Source organism: Gekko japonicus, unplaced genomic scaffold, assembly GCF_001447785.1.
Source record: "Gekko japonicus isolate JY-2015 unplaced genomic scaffold, Gekko_japonicus_V1.1 scaffold247, whole genome shotgun sequence".
Taxonomy (NCBI): Eukaryota; Metazoa; Chordata; class Lepidosauria; order Squamata; family Gekkonidae; genus Gekko; species Gekko japonicus.
In genome coordinates, this window is record NW_015166427.1 from 797,996 (window position 1) to 822,146 (window position 24,151).

General features: G+C 43.8%; 1 protein-coding gene across 1 annotated transcript in view; it reads right to left on the bottom strand.

The window, feature by feature from the left end:
• Positions 1-24,151, bottom strand: part of ADPRHL1 (ADP-ribosylhydrolase like 1) — a 40,202-nt gene that overhangs the window by 15,240 nt on the left and 811 nt on the right. The window contains exon 2 of the mRNA XM_015411777.1: positions 13,634-13,798. Within this exon, the coding sequence (XP_015267263.1) occupies positions 13,634-13,798 (165 nt within the window). The remainder of the gene's footprint in view (positions 1-13,633; positions 13,799-24,151) is intronic.

The following is a 24,151-nucleotide window of genomic DNA, read 5'->3' on the forward strand; positions in this document are numbered from 1 at the left end:
TCAAGGTGGGTTACACAGGGTGAGTCAATACAGTCAACAAAATGGGACAGTCAGTAAAAATGCATTAGGACTGTAAAAGTCTGTAACCAGTCAGAATGAACTGAAGCATACCATGATTATTAACATGACACATTAAGCAGTACAAAAATTATATAACAGGATCCCACTCACAGTAAGTTATATACGGCAGCATAGACCACAGTAACTTTGTAAACCATTTTATACAGTGCAACCCTGTGTGGGAAAGTCCTCTTGAATCATTCAGTTTTGCATCATTTGCAGGAAGCCAGGAGAGCAGGAATCTTCCCGACCTCCTCGGGCTGACCATTCCATAGGATGGGAGTCAAAATTGGGGAAAAGCCTGTGTATGGGCAGCTGTGGATTTTGCCCATTTGCAGAAGCCTGCAGAAGTCCCAGCTGACGTGAGCAAAGCTGTCATGGCAGAGCATAGGGTGACAGCAGGTGGTCTGGCAGATAAGAGGGATCAAAGCCACAAAGAGCTTTGAATGTGACTGCCAATACCTCAAATGTATATTATAAAAACATACACAGTGTGATGCCACAAAAGAAAGGACTCCCCACTGATATCCCTCACTGAAATCCTCACTTCACTTTCTGGACTGTACCCAGTATAAAAACATATGCATGGATCCAGATGGCCCCAGATAATACCTCTGACTCACTCTGAGATTTAACCCATCCCATAGAGCTGCCAACTCTGGCTTGGGAAATTCCTGGAGATTTGGGGGTGCTCCTGGGAAGGCAGCGTTTAGGGAAGGGAAAGTACTCAGCGGAGATACGATGCTATGGAGTGCACTTTCCAAAACTCCCATTTCCTCCAGTGGGAACTGATATCTGTAGTCATGTCATAATTCCAGGAGAACTGTAGGCCCCAGTGGGGTTGGTAACCCCATCATAGGGCTGCCAAGTCCCCCTGGGGGGGATTCCCCTGCTGAATGGGCCCCCAATCCACCGGTCTGGATCCAGCCGGCAGGGGGAATCCTACCCCTGAAGTGGCCAGATCAGGCTGACGTGCCCAGCACAATGATGTCATTCAGAAGTGACGTAATCACGCTGGGCACGTTGCAGGGCGACACTCTAGCAATCACCCTGAAAACTCTATGGTACCATATGGTACCATAGAGTTTTTAGGGCGATTGCTAGAGCGTTGCCTTGCGATGTGCCTAGCGTGATTACGTCACTTCTGGGCGACATCATTGCGGGGGGTGCGTGCTCCCGGTCTGGGTCCGGGTCCCCCCTGCTATTCCAGATAAGAGACTTGGCAAACTTACCCCATCACCACACCACCTCTCACACCATTCTATAGGGTCACCCAATCCTCAAGAGTGAATTAGGGATGCCACAAAAGGCTGCGGTGCTGGAAGAAGAAGGAGGAGGACGAGGAGGAGGAGGAGGAAGAGGAGGAGGAGATTGGATTTATACCCCGTCCTTCACTCAGAGCAGCATACAATCTCCTTTCCCTTCCCCTCCCCACAACAGACACCCTGTGAGGTAGGTGGGGCTGAGAGAGCTCTGAGAGAACTGCTCTTGAGAGAACAGCTCTGAAAGAACTTGTGACTGACCCAAGGTCACACCAGCAGCTGCATGTGGAGGAGTGGGAGAATCAAACTCGGTTCTCCCAGATTAGAGTATGCCACTCCTAACCACTACACCAAACTGGCTTGACTTTGATGCACAAGTAGAATTCAGCTATTGCATATTTGGATCCAAGCCATGTAATATAAAATAATGTTTAATAATTACATAGCCAGTAGGCACTGACCATTCCATCATCAAAGATTAGAAGACAAGGTCAGAGACAAAATGATTTCCAAGCTAGCTTGAGCGCTGCGTTAAAAAAAGAAAAGACAACTAATCCTATGGGACTTTGGGGCCCATAAAAATAATTATTGCCAGACATTTATAGGTGTTACAGCGGGCAGCTGGCTGTTCTCTGCTTGCCAGGCACAGGATTTGACTTTACTGTAGTGATATAGCTCTGTCAGCCTAAAGACCATGAGCTGAATCACAATAAAAGCCCCTGAGATAAAATCACGCAATCCTTTTCTATCTGTCACTACTCTGCAAAAAAACCTGATAGGGTTACATTAGGATCTGACCCAGCCAACAGAAATTTCAATTTATCGCCTATAGGCCCATCAATAACTCCTTGCAAACAAGGTGAAATCAATTTCTTTCTTGTGTGTGCAAATAGGCTGCACTCTAAAAGACAGTGTTCCAATGTATCTATCTGCCCCAATGCACAGAGGCATGTCGTATCAGAATAAAGCCTATATCACCCATATAATAACTGAGATAGCATCAAAACTCTCCTGTTGCGTGGCACAGTTAAAAAAAAAAAAAAAAAGGCAGGAAGGCCCTGTGGATACAAAGACCCAAGTAGTTGGAGAACAAACCCTTTGAGCTTGCATACATGAGATAAATAAATCTAACTCAAAAAGATGCTTGGAAATTAAGGTATTAGCAGAACCCAGCCCTAAAGCTGTTAGTTCCTGTCATGCCCAGAGGCTGCCCCTGGGGGATGCTGCCTCCTGCCATTTCGCACGCCACTGTCGGGATGCTCCTCGGGCCTCAGAATGGGAAGGGAGGGAGTTCAGAGTCACCTGAGACCTCAGCTTCCCAGCTGGAAGGCTTCATTTTGAGCTATGAGCCTCCAGCCTCCAGCCCTGCTCCTCCTTGGCCTGTTCCCAGGAGCCTCCTTTTATGTCTACCTCCCGCCTGTTGACTCCACACCAGCCCCAGACACCCTCCGGATGCTGAGCCCAGGTCTGCGTCTTCGAAGATCTGAAACATATAGTTGGCATTGACATGTCTTCTCCCCAGGCAATGTCTTCTCCCCAGTGAAACGAAAAGGAAGGAGAGAGAGGTATCACCTAAGGACCCGTTGATTGTGGTCCTTCACCCAGGCCATCCACACTAGGGGTATGTGGTTGGTCACTAGGGTAAAGGGGTTGTTCATTAGATAATACTGGAGCACTCCCACCGGCCACTTGATTGCCAGGGCCTCCTTCTCAATGTTTGTGTATTGTTGTTCATCTGGCTTTAACTTGTGGCTAATGAAGAGTATCGGGTGCTCCTGGCCCTCCTCCACCTGGGACAACACAGCACCCATTCCAGAGCCAAATACGTCAGTCTGGACCACAAATGGGTGATTGAAGTCCAGATTATGGAGGTTGGGCCCACTGGAGAGCCTCAGATGGAGGGTATCAAATTATGTCTGTTTGGGTCCATTCCAGTGAATTGTGATGGGTTGCCCCTTCTTCAAGCAGTCTGCCTGGGGGCTGGCTATGGTGGCAAAGTGAGGAATTAATTTACTATAATACCCCATCAGTTCTAAAAATCGCTTCAATTGACACTTGGTACAAGGGGGCTCTGTTCTAAAGTAACCACCTTGTTGGGAAATGGTCTCAATTGCCGTTGGCTGAAGAGGAACCCCAGATATTTTAGCTCTCATAAGCCAATATAGCTCTTCTCTGGGTTTTATTTAATTAGTTACTTATTTCGAGTTATAAAACCACTAAGAAACCAAAAATAATTAAAAACAAGTTATAACAAATAAGTTAGTTAAACAATTAAAATGGCAGGTGATATAAATGATGTAATTCATAAGGTTCCAGCAATATTAAACGACTGGCAGCAACTAGGCCACAAACCAAGGAACAGTGATAGATCCTTTTTTTAATACAAGTTTTTATTTTTAATTAAACATCATACAAACATAAAAGATTTCACTTCACCTCAAGAAAATAAAACAAATCTGTATATAACAATATGTCTCTGTACAGAGCTTAATCAGCTTACTGTTATTTTAAAAGAATAACGGGTCTTGAAAATGAAAGTTATTAGGAACTATGTTCCTTTCCGTTAAATATTCTACTACAGGAAACCAAAGCATCTGAAAGGATTTTTGATAGCTAAGCAAATTGGGGACTAGTGGTGATAAATCTCATTAATGAGTGCCAGATATGGTTGGGAGATTTCAGCAAGGGAGGCCAAATAATTGGGTGCCAGCTGCCTCAACCAAAGGCCTCGCAGAACAGCTCCATGTTGCAGGCCCTGTGAAACTAATAGGTCTTGCAGGGCCCTGATCTCAGACAGGAGCATGTTCCACTGGTTAAGGCTGAGTGTATGTCCTTTGGGCCGGGGACAATCAGTAAATGTTGGTCCACTGAGTGCAAGGCTCTCTGGGGCACATATGGAGAGAGGCAGTCTCTTAGATACATTGGTCCCAGGCCACATAGGGCTTTAAAGGTCAATACCAGCACCTTGAAACAGATCTGGTACTCAATTCGTAGCAAGTGCAATTGCACCGGCTGAATGCATGCCCGCACTGATGTTGCAGTCAGCATGCACACTGTCACAGTTTGCACTAGCTGGAGTTTCCGGACCAGATTCAAGGGTAAGCCCGCACAGAGTGAGTTACAGTAATCAAGCCTGGAAGTGACCATTGCATGGGTCACTGTAGCCAAGTCCCGGGGGAGAGATAGGGAACCAGTTTCCTGATCTGCCAATGATGATAAAAGGCCAACCTGGCAACTATGGTGACCTTGGCCTCTCTAGAAAGTGGCTCCTCACCCTTAGGGCTGGCACCAGCAGTACCCTGTCTGGGGCAGGGGGCCTGATTCCCAAATCTACCCACTCTGCACTCAGGTACAGGACCTCCATCTTTGTTGGATTTAGTTTCAGTTTACTCTGCTGTAACCACCCAGCCACAGCCTCCGAAGCCCTGTCCAAACTATCTGGGGCGGAGTCCAAGAGTGCACTGGTGGCCTTCATCCTGGCATTTGCTAGCGCTTACAGGACTTGGGCCAGATGTTGCATGTGAGTGGACCGGCCAGGACTGCAGATAATTATATCATCGATGTAGGAGAAAGCAATCCCCAAACACTGGGCGAGGGCACAGTCGACCAGGCACTGAAACATCACAGTGATAAACTGGGTTCACAGAGACCTGCCAATGGCCCTTCATGAGGTCTAGGGTGGAGAGGTACTGATCCCTAGCTGGTTGATGAGGTGGTCCACACAAGGCATCGGTAGGTATCAAGCTGGGCCACTTTATTAACCTCCCAGTAATCTATGCAGAACTCATGCTCCCATTGTACTATAAAGCTTCTTCATGAACTTTAGGAGGGCTCAATCACCCCAAGGTGCAGCATGTCTTCTACTTCGTGCTCCACTGCTTCCCTGCTTCCCACTGTTTGCTGGGAAGGGGTCACTTCAGGGCTCAAACCACAGTCTCTGGAGGAGTGTTGATGCAGTGGGTTGCCAGCATGGTCTTCCCAGGGTGGAGACTGAAGATGGCAGACACCCCCACCCCCATCTAGCAGGCAATGCATGTCATCCACTTGTCCTTCATCAGGGCATGCTCTTTCATCAGGTTAGAACAGATAAAAGGAAGTAGTTCTTCACCCAAAGAGTGATTAACACATGGAATTCACTGCCACAGGAGGTGGTGGCAGCTACAAGCATGGACGGCTTCAAGAGGGAATTGGATAAACATATGGAGCAGAGGTCCATCAGTGGCTATTAGCCACAAGGTATAGATAGGAACTCTCAGTCTGGGGCAAGTGATGCTCTGTATTCTTGGTGCTTGTGGGCGGGGTCAACAGTGGGAGGGCTCCTAGTGTCCTGGCCCCCACTGGTGGACCTCCTGATGGCACCTGGCATTTTTGGCCACTGTGTGACAGAATGTTGGACTGGATGGGCCATTGGCCTGATCCAACATTGGCTTCTCTTATGTTCTTATGGCAGGGTCGAGCTGTGGTGGCCCAAGAGACTGGCTGTGGGAGTTCCAGGTTAGATCCCTCACTTGCACCTCTCCGGGATCTTCTGCAGGTGGCACAGATCAGCCGCCTGCAGGTGCCACTCCTTCAAGCTCTTTGCATGTAGTCGCTTCTGCTTCTGCTGCCAAGAGGGACCACACTGCACCTTGTACAATAGGGGTCCTAGTACTCGGGTAGCAGGGTAGGATCCATGGTACTGGTCCCCTTTGCAGAGACCCAGGTTTTCCCAATGGGCCATTACTTCCTCTCTGGCCCAGAACATCCATTCCCAGGTTCCCCAGTCAAGGGACCAGCCCATACACCAGCTCAAAGGAACCAAGCCCTGTGGAGGGTTGGGGTGTTTCCCGGATGGCAAATAGCAAGGGGTCCATGTACAGATTGCAGGAGGAAGGGCAGTCATAGACCAGCTTCCAGAGCATGGTTTTCCCCGTCTGGTTAAGATGCTCCATCAAGCCATCAGCATGAGGATGATGCACTGAAGTAAAAATCTACCGGATCCCCAAGGCCTGGCATACCTTCCTCATTAGGGCTGCCATAAAAGGGGATCCCTGGTTGGTTAATATTTTGGGCATAGTCCCACGTGTGTAAAGAAGTGCATGAGGGCTTTTGCCACCCTGGCGCTTTTCATGTTGCGCAGGGGAATAGCCTCAGGATATTGGGTGGCATAGTCTATACGGACCAGCAGGTACCTGACCCCACTAGGCGTATGGGGTAATGACCCTACAAAGTATATGGCTACCCTGTTGAACATGGTTATGATGATGGGGAGTGGCCTGTGGGGCCAGCTACACCAAGGGTGCATTCAGATGGGGCATTTTAGCCGGACTTGTCTAAAGCCTTACAATAAGCACCTTTTAAAAAATATATATAAAATGTATTAACGACGGGGCGAAGCTTCGCCCAAGCGCACATCGCATACTAAAAAAAAAAGGCGGTCGAAAAGCGAAAGCCTCAGGCTTCCGAACGGAAGTGGCTCTACACCACTTGGGGACCTAGTAGCAGAATATACAACGGTTAAAGGCTGTTTGCAACCGTTACGGACGGAAGGCAGATGTTCGCCGTGTGATTGCCCGTAAGTACACCGATTCCAACTGGCATCTTTGTTGTTGTTGTTCAGTCGCACAGTCGAGTCCGACTCTTCGCGACCCCATGGACCATCTCCCGCCAGGCCCTCCTGTCTTCCGCAGTCCTCCGAAGTTGGCTCAACTTCATGTTCGTTGCATCGATGACACTGTCTAACCATCTCATCTTTTGCCGTCCCCGTCTTCTTTGACCTTCAATCTTTCCCAGCATCAGGGTCTTCTCCAGAGAGTGCTCCCTTCTCATTTGGTGGCCAAAGTATTTGAGCTTCAGTTTCATTATCTGGCCTTCCAGGGAACAGTCAGGGTTGATTTCTTTGAGGATTGACTGATTTGTTCTTCTTGCAGTCCAAGGGACTCTCAAGAGTCTCCTCCAGCACCATAGTTCAAAAGAATCTATTCTTCGGCGCTCGGCCTTCCTTATAGTCCAACTCTCACAGCCATACATGACTACTGGGAATACCATTGCTTTGACCATGCGGACTTTTGTTGGCAGGGTGATGTCTCTACTTTTTATCATGCTGTTTAGGTTCGCCATCGCTTTCCTCCCAAGGAGCAGGCGTCTTTTAATTTCATGACTGCTGTCACAGTCTGCGGTGATCTGGGATCCCAGGAACGTGAAGTCTGTCACTACTTCCACAGCTTCCCCTTCTATTTGCCAAGGAGTGATGGGGCCGGATGCCATGATCTTAGTTTTTTTGATGTTGAGCTTCAAGCCCACTTTTGCGCTCTCCTCTTTTACCCTGAGCAAGAGGCTCTTTAGGTCCTCTTCACTTTCTGCCATTAGAGTGGTATCGTCTGCATATCTGAGGTTGTTGATCTTTTCCCCAGCAATCTTAATTCCCGCTTGTGATTCATCCAGGCCAGCATTTCGCATGATGTACTCTGCATATATATTAAATAAGCAAGGCGACAATATACATCCTTGTCGTACTCCTTTTCCTATGCTGAACCAATCAGTTGTTCCATATCCGGTTCTAACTGTCGCTTCTTGGCCCTTATACAGGTTTCTCAAGAGACATGTGAGGTGGTCTGGTACTCCCATCTCTTTAAGGACCTGCCATAGTTTGTTGTGATCCACACAGTCAAAAGCTTTAGCATAGTCAATGAAGCAGAAGTAGATATTTTTCTGGTACTCTCTTGCTTTCTCCATAATCCAGCGAATGTTGGCAATTTGATCTCTAGTTCCTCTACCTCTTCGAAACCCAGCTTGTACTTCTGGTAGTTCTCTATCCACGTACTGTTGAAGCCTAGCTTGTAGGATCTTGAGCATGACCTTGCTAGCGTGTGATATGAGTGCAATTGTGCGATAGTTTGAACATTCCTTGGCATTGCCCTTCTTTGGGATTGGAATGTATACTGACCTTTTCCAATCCTGTGGCCACTGTTGCGTTTTCCAAATTTGCTGGCAAATGGAGTGCAGAACTTTAACAGCATCATCTTCTAAGACTTTGAATAGCTCAGCTGGAATACCATCACCTCCACTAGCTTTGTTGTTAGTAATGCTTTCTAAGGCCCATTTAACTTCACATTCCAGGATGTCTGGCTCGAGGTCAGTGATTATACCGTCGTGGTTGTCAAGGACATCGAGGTCTTTCTTGTATAGTTCTTCTGTGTATTCTTGCCATCTTTTCCTAATCTCTTCTGCTTCTGTTAGGTCCCTACCGTTTTTGTCCTTTATCATGGCCAGCTTTGCATGGAACGCTCCCTTGATTTCTCCAACTTTCTTGAAGAGATCTCTAGTCCTTCCCATTCTATTGTTTTCTTCTATTACTTTGCACTGTTCATTCAGGAAGGCCTCCTTATCTCTCCTTGCTGTTCTCTGGAAATCTGCGTTCAGTTGGGTAAATCTTTCCTTTTCGCCTTTGCCTTTCGCTTTCCTTCTTTCCTCTGCTATTTGTAAAGCCTCATCAGAAAGCCACTTTGCTTTCTTACATTTCTTTTTCTTTGGGATGGTGGTGATTGCTGCCTCCTGTACGATGTCACGAACCTCTGTCCATAGTTCTTCAGGCACTCTATCTATCAAATCCAGACCCTTGAATCTATTCTTCACCTCTACTGTATATTCATCAGGGATGCGATCTAGGTCAAACCTGAATGGCCTCGTGGTTTTCCCAATTTTCTTCAGTTTAAGTCTGAATTTTGCAATGAGTAGCTCATGATCTGAACCACAGTCAGCTCCAGGTCTTGTTTTTACTGACTGGATAGAGCTTCTCCATCTTTGACTGCAAATTATATAGTCAATCTGATTTCGGTGTTGCCCATCTGGTGATGTCCATGTGTAGAGTCGCCTCTTAGGTTGTTGGAAAAGGGTGTTCGCTATGACCAGTGTGTTCTCTTGACAAAACTCTGTTAACCTTTGCCCTGCTTCATTTTGTTTTCCAAGGCCAAACTTGTCTGTTATTCCAGTTACCTTTTGACTTCCTACTTTAGCATTCCAGTCCCCTATGATGATGAGGACATCATTTTTTGGTGTTAGTTCTAGGAGGTGTTGTAGGTCTTCATAGAACCGGTCCACTTCAGCCTCTTCTGCATCAGTGGTTGGGGCGTAGACTTGGATTACTGTGATGTTGAATGGTTTGCCTTGGAATCGGACAGAAATCATTCTGTCATTTTTGAGATTGTATCCCAGTACTGCCTTTTGCACTCTCTTGTTGACTATAAAGGCCACACCATTTTTTCTACGAGATTCCTGGCCACAGTAGTAGATATAATGGTCTTCTGAGTTAAATTCGCCCATTCCTGTCCACTTTAGTTCACTGATTCCTAGGATATCGATGTTTAGTCTTGCCATCTCATTTTTGACCACGTCAAGCTTATTGTTCTTTGCAGCATCTATACCAGTATAAATGCCCCATCTGAACGCACCCCAAGAGGCTTTGCACATGCCTAGTTTTGCCCTCTCAGCACGCTGATTTCAAGAGATCACTTTCACACTGACAAAAAGTTCAGTAATGAAACATGACAGATAGTATCCCTGAGAAGAAATACACAATTCCAGGATAAAAAATCTGGACCAGAAGGCATCATGCCAGGAACAAAGACTCTTTAAATAGACATTAAGCTGGGCAGAGCTGTGTTTCTAAAAGGACACAATGACCTACCAATGGAATTTCTGGCAGCTCACTTGGCATCGCTGGGCAAGGACTATTGTGAGGCTCCCCCAACAACTATACAATAGGAATGATCCTTCTGTTTGAGACCAAGCTGAATTTTTTTAAAAAATTCCCCTTTTTATTCTGTGTTGAAAAAGTAGCCTCATTGGGAAAATGATCTTCTAAATATATGATCTTTAACAAATCTTCAGAAAGCCATGTTCATGTCAAGTGTGGTGCATGGCAAGACTAGGATCAGGTTCTGATCCCTACTTGGCCACAGAAATTTGCTGGGTGACCTTCGGCCAGTCACACACACTCCACCTAACCTACCTCACAGGGACTGTTTCCACGTGGGTTTCCCCCCCCCCAGGTGGAGCACAACATGCCTTTGCTTTATATTTTTAAAAAACTTCTCTGTGAGTATTTGTGTGTGTGTGTGTGTGCCTGGAAGCCATGGTTGACAATCCCTAATGGAGCCAGGACATTTCAGAGAAGTGGCTCGATATTTGCCCGCCTCTGCGTCCCGGCCCTGGTATTCCTTGGAAGGCTCCCTTCCAAGTACTTGCCAGGGTCGGCCCTGCTTAGCTTCTGAGATCTGATGAGATCGGGCTTTCCTGGTCTATCCAGGTTAGGGCCTCTTGCTTCATCGAAGAGTCGACATGCAGAATCATAGAGTTGGAAGGGACCTCCAGGGTCATCTAGTCCAACCCCTTCACAATGCAGGAGATTCACAAATACCTCCAACTCACACCCCCAGTGACCCCTTGTTCCATGCCCAGTAGATGACATGATGTCACATTCTTTCTAAGCATGACCTCTGGGGCTCTTGGGGTCTTCCCATTTAAGGCAGAGCCAATGTCTGCAGGCAGAACTTCCATGTGAAATCGGCAGCCAATCTGGGCGGGGATGGAGGTCCTAGCATCATCTTCGAAATGGCAGAGCTAAGCTCCCCTTTTCTCTTCTCTCTTTTAGGACTTTAATGGAGCACCAGAAGGGAGCGGTGAAGGACTGCAGTGTGTAAAGGCTTTCCCGGTCCACCTCTGATCCACCTACTGCTACTTCCACTGTGGGAATGCAAGTTTACACCTCCGTGTGGAACCAGCTGGGGTCGTTATGGGGATAAAATGCAGGAGACGTGAATGATGTAAACCATTTTAGGTCATCAGCAGGGAGAAAGGCAGGGTATAAATGAAGAATAAATATACAGATAGACAAATAAATGTTGATTTCAAACAGTGGAACCAGAAATAACATTGGGCTGATATAACAATATTACTTATGAAGAGAGGTTTTGCCTTTGTGGGATGGGTAATAATGCTGAAAAGATCTGCCATTGTTTGCTTTTTTTTTACCTTTTGTGTGATTCTCTTATGAGTTTCTGGGGCTATTTCTTACAAACGTGATAGTTTTGCCTTTGCTGTTTATCCATGTAAATGTAACATGCAAAATTATGGTGTGGTGGTTAGAGTGTCCGACTAGGATCTGCGAGACCAAGGTCAGAATCCTCACCCTGCCATGGAAGCATTTTAGGTGACCCTCGGCCAATCACCCACTTTCAGCCTCATCTACCATACAGGGTTACCGTGAGGCTAAAACAAGGGAGAGAAAAATGATACAGGTCCTTTCCGCACTTGGATCTCATCCCTGGTTTTATCAGAGTTCAGCCCACGACACAATACCTCAATGTGATGTGGAAACAAAAAATACCCCGAGATAATTACAAGGGTGAACTTGAGTGTAGTGAAGAATGTAAGTTTGGGGACAGGGTTGAACCAGGATTTAAGGTCTAGTGCAGAAAGGACCATTAGCTACTTTGGGTTCCCATTGGGAAGACAGACAAGTAGAAATGAAGTACAGAAGACATGATTTTTGCAGCTAGGGTTTTTAAGGTGTTCCTTTAATAATACGCATCCTCTTTTAAAATAAACAAAGGCATTTTTCAGACTGCCTTAAAATCCCGCTTTCATTACCCAATGTTACTGTGTTTTTTCCCCTTGTGTTCAGACAGCCTCGTAAACATCCTAGTACTGTCAGATTTCTTCCCCATTTTTCTCTGTTCCTTTAAAAACTGGTTTCTCACTTTTTATTTTAATTGCGAAATGAATGTGCAAGAAAGCCTCTTCCTGGGAATCTGAATATTTCTCTCCACCCTGAGGATCACCGCCCAAACACATCCAGAAAGGGCGGGTTAGGCCTTTTTTTTTTAAGTTGCATGCCAGCGGCGAAACATTTCCGCACTGGAAGGCACCTTCATTGAAACAAGGAGTTGTTTCCATTGGGGGCACCTTCCTATTTGCTCTGCCTTGTAAGCTTGTGTGTGTGTGGTCTGCTGTCCTCTTTCTGCCTCTTTCTGCCTCTCCCGCCTGAGAAAGCCAGGAGCCCGCTTGCCACCACCTCCATCCTACAGGGATCTTGGAGGGGTGGGGAGAAGTTGGCAACTCCAGTTCCTGAAGCCAATGGGACTGCTCTTGTATAAGGGGATCGTACCCTGCTCATATGTTCCAAGAAAGATAGGCAGACAGAGGAGGCTGCTAAAATGCTGAAATGGTTCAGCGCATGTGCAAAAAAATAAATAAATCCAGGGAAAAACCTGGAACAGATGGAACGATGATGGGAAGTCTGAACTCATCCCATCAATAGTACGATCACTGGAACTGAGATGACATGTGTGAAAATGCAAAAGGTGGCTGCAGTCTGAAAAATTCCTAAGAGAAATGAGAGGATTTCTGTTTCGAACGGTAAAGCTGAATGGTGATTGAAGGGTTAAACCCTCTTCTTTCCTGTATGCCTTGCGGCAAATTGAGGCTAAACAAGCCTTCTACTTTATGAATTGGTTTGAGCCAAATACACAATGAGATGCTAAACTATAGGGGTGTCAAGTTGATAGGACTGCTTATTATATTGTGATATTATATTGTAAGGCAATATAGGTATGTTATGTACAATAAGTGATGGTGATCCTTTCTTGTACTGTGCATTCCTTGTGCAAGTTCATGCCCTTTATTTGTATGAGTGGGAAATAATGCCTTCCATCATCATCATGAAGAATATTTTTTAAAATGTAAAGTATTACTGTTTATCTCATTGATAAGCACATTGTCAAAAGGCAGGTGTTACAAGTAGAAGAAATCAAACAGAATATAATGAGCTATGACTTAACTTTGAAACCTTTCTACTACTACTGAGCTATGTGAAAGTCTGGAAGACTGTGTGATGAACAATGATTTAAAACATCTAAGTTCTAATTTTGAACATCTAACATTGGTTAGAACAGAGATAATGTATGGATTCTTACCTTAGGTTGGAAGAAGGCTTCATAAATTGCTTAGCAGAGTGGTAAGATACAGGCCAGTAGCAAGGTGGAAAACTTACAGTTCCAAAGTAAATGAAACTGCTGTTGATAATGATGGAAACTGTTTATCAATTATTGGACTAGATGGATATGAACTGACTGGCTTCTGTTAAGCTTTTAATGGTTCTTTGTTATTGAAATTACTTTGAATTACTTTCAAAGGTCATAGGATAGTTTCAACTTAGGAAAAAAAGGGGGGGAAACATTCCTACCTTTGTCATTGAAATTATTTTGAATTGCTTTAATGAACAACGGCATAGGTCACAGGATACTTTTAACTTAGGAAAAAAGCATTCCTACCTTTCTCATTAAATGGTGTGTGCCAAGCCAGGAGGTAGTTGTCTGGTTTCAGTTGGGAGCAGCCCTCAATAGTAGCAGGATCTGACCATTTTTCAGGAAGTTTGTCAACAACATCAACATAACGTTTTACGAGTTCCCGATATAGATCTTCTAAACACCAGTAATCTGTTGAGAAAAGATCAATATATCGCATTCACAACATCGCCAAATCTGTGGATACTTAAAACTGGAGCCACAGACAGACAAGATATAGCCTTCTAAACACCAGAAAAATGCCCCAGGTTTGCATAAAAAGTAATAGAAGCAGCACCTGTAGCTTTATGAGATGAACGCCCTCTGTGGACATAGCTAGGGAATTACACAGTATTGCCAGCCTTCCAGCCTTGGTTTCTGTTAGTAAAAAGCAGAGGGAGGAGCAGGACCTTTCCAGAGTTGCTTTGGCCTTTAAGGAAGGACTCATAAAAGCCAGCCAGGCCTGGCAGCACCCACCAGGTGACTTGATACCATGTGACATGTAGGACTTACCTGGGCCTGCCTGCTCACTACTGTTTAATGGCAGCCACTCTGTGGAAGCCAGTGGTGTTGTAGTGGTTACAGTTTCAGACATGGATCTAGGAGACACAGGGCCCGATTCCACGGCGGCGGAAATTTGGCCTCCAAAGCGGGGGTTTACCCACCACCTGCCCCTACTTGGCAGCCCTAGATACAAAGGAAAATAAGGTGCCTTTTACAGGTCCTTGCTGGTTGCCCATTATGCAACTGGGCCTGGCCTGGCAGCCAGTACTGCACAACTCGGTCAGACTTTTTCCAGGGAGAGAATCCAGGGTGAGGGAGGGAGGAAAAGCTGAAGATGGGGGGCAGATAAAGGTAGATTGGCTGCTGGTTGGGAAGGAGAGAAGGAATCAGAGAAAGGGGAGACGTTGTGGGGCTATCAGGAAAGGGGAGGAGGAAATAGTGGGGATGGGGGAAAATGAGGTGCCCCCAAGTCCTCGGGGGTCCTCCCACTGTAGCTATATAATCAAATAAAGGCAGCAGGGAATGTTAACAAGGTAATAAGAAATCACCCATGCAACTGTCTCCTCCACCTATTAGTCATTTAATGTGGATTATTTACTCTTTAATATCCTTGAAAAATGATAAAAGCATACTTTTAAAAACTGTGCTTTAATATTAATTTTACATAAGGGGTTGATTCTTGGAATTATTAATTTTATATATCACATATTTACATATAAAGTGTTGGCTCTTGGAATTAAGCACAATGGGACAGAAATGTCTAGGACAGGGCCCTAAGTGATTGTGAGGACAAAATGGTGGATGTTAGGTGTTTCAGGTAAATTACCACAGAGTGAAAAATGAAATAATTGTAAAGGAAAAGCTCTCTGTATAATCAGGACTCTCCTTATTTTTCTGTTTTACTTCAGTGTAACTGACTAGTCTTAAGATACAATACATACTAAGAGTCGAAATTTAAAGGATGCTTTCGTTATTTGTTATTATTATCTCTGGGGCTTTAAGTTCAAAAATACCTGAATGATACTGTAACTCTTTTGTACGAATGTAGAGTGTTTATTATTGGATTCTTTGCATGTTCTTGTTTGCTTTGTTATGAAAAATGAATAAAGAGAAATTAAAAAAAAAAAAAGATACAATGTTCTCCTCAGGGCTCTAATCTCCCATCTCCCCTGTGCTTGGAGGTTCTTCCCCAGCAGAATTTTCTACTTTACTTTTCATATTCCTTCAGCTGGCAACTGTCTTCCTCACCTGCACAGGTATCCAATTGTACATGCTATAAGAAACAAGATTAATAGTGACTATTTAAGAACCAACATGTAGCAATGTCAGACTGACTAAAGCCAAAAGTAAAGCTTGCCAACTGAAGTAATAATTGCTTTGGAAAAAACCATAAAACCATTCATAACTGACACTTCGAATTCTTACGCTATTTAATCTCATTGTTTCCTTTCAGGCAGAAAATGTGTGTTTAGGAACTTCCCCTTTCTCAGCTGTTAGCTGTGATCCAAGTAAATTGTGATTCTACATCTTAGCCCGCTGTGAACAAAACTGTCATGATGAAACATTATGTAAGAAGCATAATAGGCATAAGACCTTATTGCATGTTCATGTCACCATGAGAACCACATACCATGGGCAAAGGAACTCTCTGGCTGGCCAGAATATACAATAGGATTACAAAGATAGTAATACCGGCTGTGGTATTTACCCAAAAACAAAACAAAACAATACATCCAGGACCAAGAGTGCTATAATAAAACAGGTTTATAGGAGTTATAACTGTATCACACACCTTGAGGGCTTGAATAGATATATCCAGAGCTCCCAGCATTTTTAGAAGTCTCTTTCCAGGCATTTGAATTGAACCACAACACAAGGGGAGGGATTTCTAGTGGGGACTATCATATATGAAGTGGTTTGAGAGTAACAATGCCCACGTGCCATTGGATCTACAAAGTCTCAAGAGTTACTTTAACTAAGTATTTTACCTAACAGCAATTTCCATCTTAGGCTAAGTTTTTAAAACTCAATGACTATTCTTGTTTGCCTGATTTTACACATTCTTTTTTTTTTTTGTATAAAGATTTTATTGATTCCCCTAAAAAGGGGAGGAGTTTCGCTTAAAAAGAAAAATAGGGAAGGTATATAGTGGGACGAAGAGAAAGCTGAGTGATCTGTTAACTGTTAGATTAAACTGTTAGTAATGTCCAATCATCAAAGGCTTCTTCTGCGTGTTGTCAAACATCTTTTTTCCATTCCAGTTACTTTTTGTATTAGTATGTTAGTAATGTTCCTTTGAATTTCTGTTAAAAAGTCTCTTCAGAGCACATTCGAAACCGCTTCTTTTACGTGCTGGTTACTTTTCCACTCTCAGTGACGGGAGGGGCTTCCTCTGTTTTTCTCTCCCTCCGGCTTCTTCCCCTCCTCCTTCGGGTCGCTGTTAACTCTTTCAGTTCCTGTGCTATAAGTCGTCTTCCTTTCATGCCATGCCCGGAGATCTCCAGCTTTGAGAATGGTATTAATTTCAATTTCGCTTTTATCCGCTCCCAATCTCTTCGCTGGATTCTCCTCTTCAATTGTTGACTTTTATAAGCGCTCATGAGGCACTTTTCGCTGTCACAATTCAAACTTTTCTTTTCCTTCACAATCCCCGTTGGATTCATAGCTATACACAGTCCAAATATTAAACAGCCGGCACTCACGTTGACACAAACGCCCTGACGGAAGTCCCTTCCTTCTCCTCTGCTTGTCTTTACCCAGCTCCGACATCTTGTTTTTTTATTTTTAGTAAAGTTCTTAAAATGCGCTCCAGAGAAACAAAACCTTTTCTTGCTTATTTTCAAGTACATCAAAGGAAAACATCACTATTCGCTCAGTCCATGCCCCCCCTCTTTTCTTTTTTTTCTTTCTCGCTTATAGAGGATTAATCTCCTCATTTTCCGCTGAAGGGGGGGGGGAAAAGGTTCTTAGTTCATTTTCTCTGTATTTTGACAACTCACAGTTACGCCAGTCTTTTCTTTTCCATTTTTTTCGGATATTCGCTTCATCACTCGGTGACGCCCGGTGGTTCCGCTAAACCCCGTAGAACGGGGTCGCTCACGCAGCAAGGTCCAAAGGGGCAGGGCATGGCGAGAGTCTCAATCTCCGATCTTTCGACCGAAAGAGAGACTCCCCCCTGGAACGCCCTAAAGCGCCCCGGATCCGAGCTCCTCTCATCTGAGGGGCTCGTTCGGGTCTCCGCTTGCGCGGATTCCCTCCTCCACCGCGGGCGGGCAAGGCGCCCTCGGGAGCGACCCGAGGATGCGTCTGCCTTTCGCGGGAGCCAGACCGGAAGCCCCTACACATTCTTTTTTTAAAAACACCCTTTAAAACATTTAGGGTTATTAATTTCCATCTGTAATAGTTAAAGAAATTCCTAGATTCCTGAAGAGCGAAATTTCTGCTGGGTGCTACGCTCCTTGGATGTATTCTGAGAGTGCATATCCCATGTAAACTCGTTCAGTGTGGAACTGAGGGAACACCTTTGGAAATGGAGAATTTACTGTTCCTACCTCTGAAGAATGCATTTTATTGAAACCAGCCAAGCATCGAGATGGAGCTCATGTGTGAAAGTTCCCAATTTCGGATATTTTTTTTTGTCAAAAGAGTTTTATTTTCCATTATTATCACATTTTACATCTTTTTATCAATTGGTTAAATATTCCCTTTTCTCTCCCTCCCCCGAAAGGCTTCCCGCAATGCATTTCCCTCATGTCCCACATAGATAAACTCAGGATAACATCAAGTACTTAATATTGTTCTAAACATAGTAAATTTTGTCTCACGTCCCAGTTCTTTTCTAAATATATCTTAAAGTCCTTCCATTCTTCAAAAAATTCTTGGTCCTCTTTATTGTTCAACTTTTTGGTTATTTTGTCCATCTCAGCCATGAACAGAACTTTTTGTATCCATTCTTCCAGATCTGGTATTTTTTCTTGCTTCCAATATTGAGCATATATCATTCTTGCCGTTGTTATCAAATACCAGAACAGTGTCTTTTTTTTTACATTCAGTTCTTCCATTTTTAAACCTAAGAGCAGAATTTCAGGTGTTTTCTTAAAAGAACATTTTAGAATCTTTTGCATTTCACTGTGGACTTTTGTCCAAAAGTCCCTAGCTTTATCACATGTCCACCACATGTGATAAAATGAGCCCTCATGTTTTTTACATTTCCAACATTTGCTAGACATATTCTGGTTCATATTTGCTATTTTCTTAGGTGTCATGTACCATCTATAGATCATTTTGTAACAATTTTCTTTTACATTAGTACATACAGATAGTTTCATAGAATTTTTCCACAAATATTCCCATGTTTCTATAGTTATTTCCTTATTCATATTAACTGCCCATTTTATCATTTGCTCTTTTACAGATTCATCCTCCGTAAACCATTTCAACAGTATTTTGTACATATTAGAAATCAGCCAGAAGGGACCTGCAAAATGCCACCTCTCCCCCTTGTGCCAAGAGATTTGATCTCTTGCATTTTCCCACTCCTTGTGGGTCGAAGAATCCTTTCCTGAAATCTCCAGGAAGATATAATCTAGCCTTCGTATCCTCAAGTCTCTGTATGAACAAGAGAATTCCAGCTAAGATGTCAGCTGTCCATTTCGTGGTCCTCAGCCAGGGTGACTATTAGCGTTTTCAAAGCTTTGACGGTCAGTCCTGGCGGGCTCTTTTTGTAGCAGGTACTCATTTGCATATTAAGCGACACACCCCTAATGTAGCCAATCCTCCAAGAGCTTACAGTAGCTCCTGTAAGAAGAGCTCTGTAAGCTCTTGGAGGATTGGCTACATTAGGGGTGTGTGGCCTAATATGCAAAGGAGTTCCTGCTACAAAAAGAGCCCAAGACTAAATGTGGGGCTTGAGTCAAGCCCTTCTTCAAAATAAGATGCATTTCTCCATTGGGGCATTTTCAGTTTGGGCTTTGATTTGTTAATATCACTTCAAAAGAGCTATAGATAGATCCTGACCTGGATAGCCCAGTCAAGCCCAACCTCAAGCAGGGTCAACTCTGGCCAGTAATTGGATGGGAGACCTCCTTGAAATACCAGAGGTGGAAGGCGGGGGCAGGCCTTCTATATTTCTTTGAGTGGTAAGAAAAAGAAGAGGGGATTGAATTTATACCCTGCCGTTCACTACCCAAAGGAGTCTCAGAGTGGCTTACAATCCCTTTCCTTTCCTCTCCCCAAAACAGGCACCCTGTGAGGTAGGTGGGGCTGAGAGAGCTTTCTCGAGAACTGCCCTTGAGAGAACACCTCTGAAAGAACGTATGACTGACCCCAGGTCACACCAGCAGCTGCATGTGGAGATGTGGGGAATCAAACCCAGTTCTCCCAGATTAGAGTCCGTGCTCTTAACCACTACACCCAACTGGCTCTACAAATTTATCTAAAACAAACTCCTAAAGACTGAACAAATCCAACTTAATCCTTAATATGCAGCAACATTAAGGTGTCTTACAACATTTGCAATTGGATGTTCACCATTACTGATGACTAAGAACTCTCTTTGAAGATTAAAGGTCAAAAGCATTTCCTGCTCATATAAAAAGCTCTATGACTTTAATTCCACAGAAAATATACCAAATGAAATTGTATGATTAAGAACACACATTAGCAACTTTTACCCTTAGGTGTTACTTCAGAGTTTACCTTTAGACAATTATGGTTCTGATGGTGGCACGTGTACAGTACAATCCTTCTGTGTGCTTATTCAGAAATCCCAATGAATGTTCAATTAACATTATTGCCAAGTATCAAGTTTCAGTGGGATAGACATTTCAATGTCTATTGTGCAAACACAAAAAAGCACAGTATCTATTCACAACAGCTGTAACTAGTGATAATACAGCATTGGTTCAGTCTGTGACTCATTTTTTTTTTGTTCCCTGTAGAGGATTTTTTATTGCATTTTTCTATAAACTACAACGGAAAAGGGGAAGGGGAAACTACATCTATGAGAGAAAGGAAAGAAAACTACTAAAAACCCAAGTATAGGAGATCATTGCAAAAGCTTATATCAGTGTTAGTCTAAAATGCTAAAATTACATTGAACATGGTCGATTAAGCAATATTATTTATCTTTAAAACCATTAGTTTAACTGTTTAAAGAAAATCACAAGAGCATCGTTAAAAACTTCAAAGCACAGATCAGAGTTCTTCAGCCTTCATTTTGTTTTATCTTTTATAATCCTCAATTGATATTATTGTTTGGGGCTGCCGCTCCCTTTTTGGAAGCAGAGTCCTCATCGAAAGTAGCGGAGTCCATTTCATCACTAGGTTTGCTGTCTTCTTCTTCCTTGCCGTCCTCACCTGACTCTCCCAGTTGCAGTCTCAGGAACTCACGCACTTTGGAAACAGAGTCAATTTTTTCCTGCAGTTTAAAAATGATGTCTTCGGGGGTCAACCATCTGTAGGGAATGCTGTTTGTTTGCAAAAACAGAATCAAGTCTTTATACTTCTTCCTCTTCTTCCTTATTTCAAATGGAATGTCTTTTAGAATCCTGATAGTGTTGCCTGCAATTTTCAAGGGCGTTCCTATAGTTGCTTTCAGGATTTGATCCCTCACATGTCTCTTCAAGAATCTGACCACTATCTCTCCAGGCAAATTATTTTTCTTGATATAAACGAAATAGGCTCTATAAACCACATCTATTTCGCTTACAAGGTATTCTGCTTTGTTGGCCAGCCGGCCTCGCTCGGCATCATTTTTTCTTGCCCAATCTCCGACGCTTGTCCTGGTCAGCAGCACTAGTACCATGTGGTCACTCAGCGGCAGGACCTTTGGGGCGGAGGAGTGCCTCAATTCTCTGGCATCACACCAGCGAAGAGATCGTCCCTCAAAATCCCCCTGGCTAGGAGCCTTTTACCAAGGCTCCGGGGGGGGGGGGCACGAGTCGACCCATCGCACCCCCTCCTACACGCTGGTGTGCAGTTTGCATCCCCGGGATGTCCAGGAGATGCGTCTGCCTGCGTGTCGCCATAAACCGGAAGTTCCCCTGGTTGATATCTTCATATTTCAACGCTTAAACTTCAGCTCTCGCTTGGGAAATCGCTGTTATATTTATGTGTATGGGAGGGGCCCCTCCCCTGCTCACTTGTCCCGTCGTTCCCAGGGGGGCTTTCTTTTAAATTCCTGCCATTTCGCTTTTACTCGACTCACTGTTCATTGGTGATCCGGAGACCTCACTCAAGGTATGTTTTATATGCCCGATCTCCAATGCTTGTCCCAGTCGGCAGCTCTGGTTCCATTATGGACGCAGCAGCGGCAGGACCGCCAGGGCAGAAGAGCGCCTCAATTCTCCAGCAACACGCTGGCGAAGAGGCCACCCTTCAAAAGCCCCATGGCTAGGAGCCTTTCACAAAGGCTCCGGAGGAGTGGTGGACAATCGCCACCCCTCCCAACCGCTGGTGCGCGGATCGCTTCCCAGGAGGTCCGGGAGACGCGTCCGCTAGCGTGTCGCCATAAACCAGAAGTCCCAGTCTGTGACTCTAAGGAAAGACTGTGATCACTAGTTACAGCTATTGCAAATGGCCCCTGTGTTTGAGTTTTGCAAATTGTATCTCTTGCATTTCATGGCTTTTTAACTCCACTTTTTGGAATTTTCCTCTCCCTTTGCGTATGTGTATGAGTAAATATATACCTACAGGTTTCATTTTATACACCTGCTGAAGGGGGCTCTAACTCATTAACATTTATGCTACCAACAAATCTGTTAGAATTTAAAAGTGTCAGAAGACTCCTTCAGTTCCATCATAAGCAGAGTTATCCCTTTCTAAATCCGTTGACTCCAGTGGACTTGGAAGACTTTTGTTGTTTTTATTGCTCAGTAAATTTGTGAGGATTACAAAGCACTTCTCAGGAGCCCTTAAAATTCCTCCAAATAAAATAATGCACACATCTATATTAGCAACACATTGTGGAGAGACTTCAAATTACTCTTATTTCATAAAGTGATCCTTCCTTAAACTGCTGGGACTTTGTTTTTATATAATCTGTTCTAGTGGTTTACGGCAGACAGTTTTTAATGTTCATTTTGATTGACTGTATTCTAGTATTTGCCTTCAGCCACCCTGGAAACCTTTAGATGAGAGTTTGTAAAGTTCAAAAAACTAAGTACATAAATAGGTAAACAGTTACCTAAACATGGATTTCCAGTTCATTCCTCAATCTTTTAATGGACACCAGTTACAAAAGGTAAATGAAAATAAGGGAGTTCCTTGTTGACACTGTTGGAAGGGCTAGCTAAGCCACACACACCCCCAATAGAGCTCGAGGAAGTGCAGCCATGATAGAAGATTTAAAAAAATGTAAACTAAAAACACAGTTCACCAAGTGGCGGAGCGGAAGAGTTGTGTAGCTCCTAATCTCTAAAGCATGACAACCAATTAAAATATTATAAAGGAAAGAAACTGAAGGGAACAGAGCCCATAGCTGGAGACCATATTTGATGCATTTGTTTATTTAGTACTGCTCTGACCCAATGGCAGGTGACGACAACGTGTGACGCCACCTCTACTATTCCTGTGTGGCTCAGGAATGCTTTCTCCACAACACTTTTTTAAAAATAGAAAATCATATGGTATAACTCAAATAAGCATTTTTATCATTTCTTGCTCTTTCTCTCTCAGACACAGAGAAAATAATTCATGGCTACGCATAGGTATTAAACTATTATAATGATACACATGTGAGTTATGGAATCCCCCCAGTCGTTCAAGAGCTAAGTGTATTTTCACACAGCAGCTGCCCTGCTATATACAATAGACAGAGGTATAATAACCTGCTATTCTATGGCTGGCATAACTAAAAATGGTTGCAAACCCTCTTGATAAGACTTGTAGATAACATTTATGCTCCTACAGAGGTCAAGAGTAGGAAACATGTGATGGGCATTTAATCACAGACTATATTCAGAAGTATGTTAGTCATCCCTTCCCTGGATAGGCTGACTTCTTGCCATTATCTTTAGAGTATTAGCTCCCCTTCACATCATTGGCTAACCAGCAGCTAGACATGAACTATCCAAGATTCTCTTCAACAGACCTCTGCCAGCTAAATTTAGTACCTCTCAGCAGCAGTCAGATAAGAGCTGGGCATGAGTGAAAACTGCATTGATGGTTTTGATTTTTAGAAAAGAAAATTGGGAGCAAAAGAGAAATGCAATACATAATTTGACATATGCAGTTGTCCTTATGAAAAGTTACTGATGTTTTGTTCTGCAATGTCATCTTAATAGTTGTCAAATAGAAGAAGGAATCTCAAAGGAATCTCAGAACAGCTTACAATCTCCTTTCCCTCCCCCTCCCCACAACAGACACCCTGTGAGGTAGGTGGGGCTGAGAGAGCTCTTTTGAGAACTGCTCTTTCAAGAACAGCTCTGACAGAACTATGGCATGCCCAAGGTAATCCACTAACTGCAAGTGGAGGAGTGGGGAATCAAACCAGGTTTCCAGATTACACTCCGCACACTTAACCACTACACCGAACTGGCTCCAAAATAGTACACTAAAATAGTATACAGAAATTGCACTGTAAAATGCAATTAGGTTAATATGACTTTCAGATCCATTTTTACTCAGACGTGAATCTCCTTTTATACTATACAGAAACTAGTAACTATTTCCTAAAGACAAGATCTAATGTTTTCCTTCCTCTATCCATTTTTCATTAAAGGCAAGTTCGCACCAATGCACCCCACATAACAGAATGTGCATCATATTGCATATTTAGAGAACTAAAGAAGAAAGGTAATAAATATGGCCACATTATTAACCATGAATGGCAATATTAATAAAAACAGAAGAAATCTTGAGGTCCAACTGTTTCACATAATGTTATCCCTGTAATGCTTACAACAATCATACAAAGTCGACCAGTATTATCTTCCCCGTATTAAAAGTCGGGGAGCTAATTGTGGCTTATATAAAGCCACCTACTGCTTATCCCTGTAATGC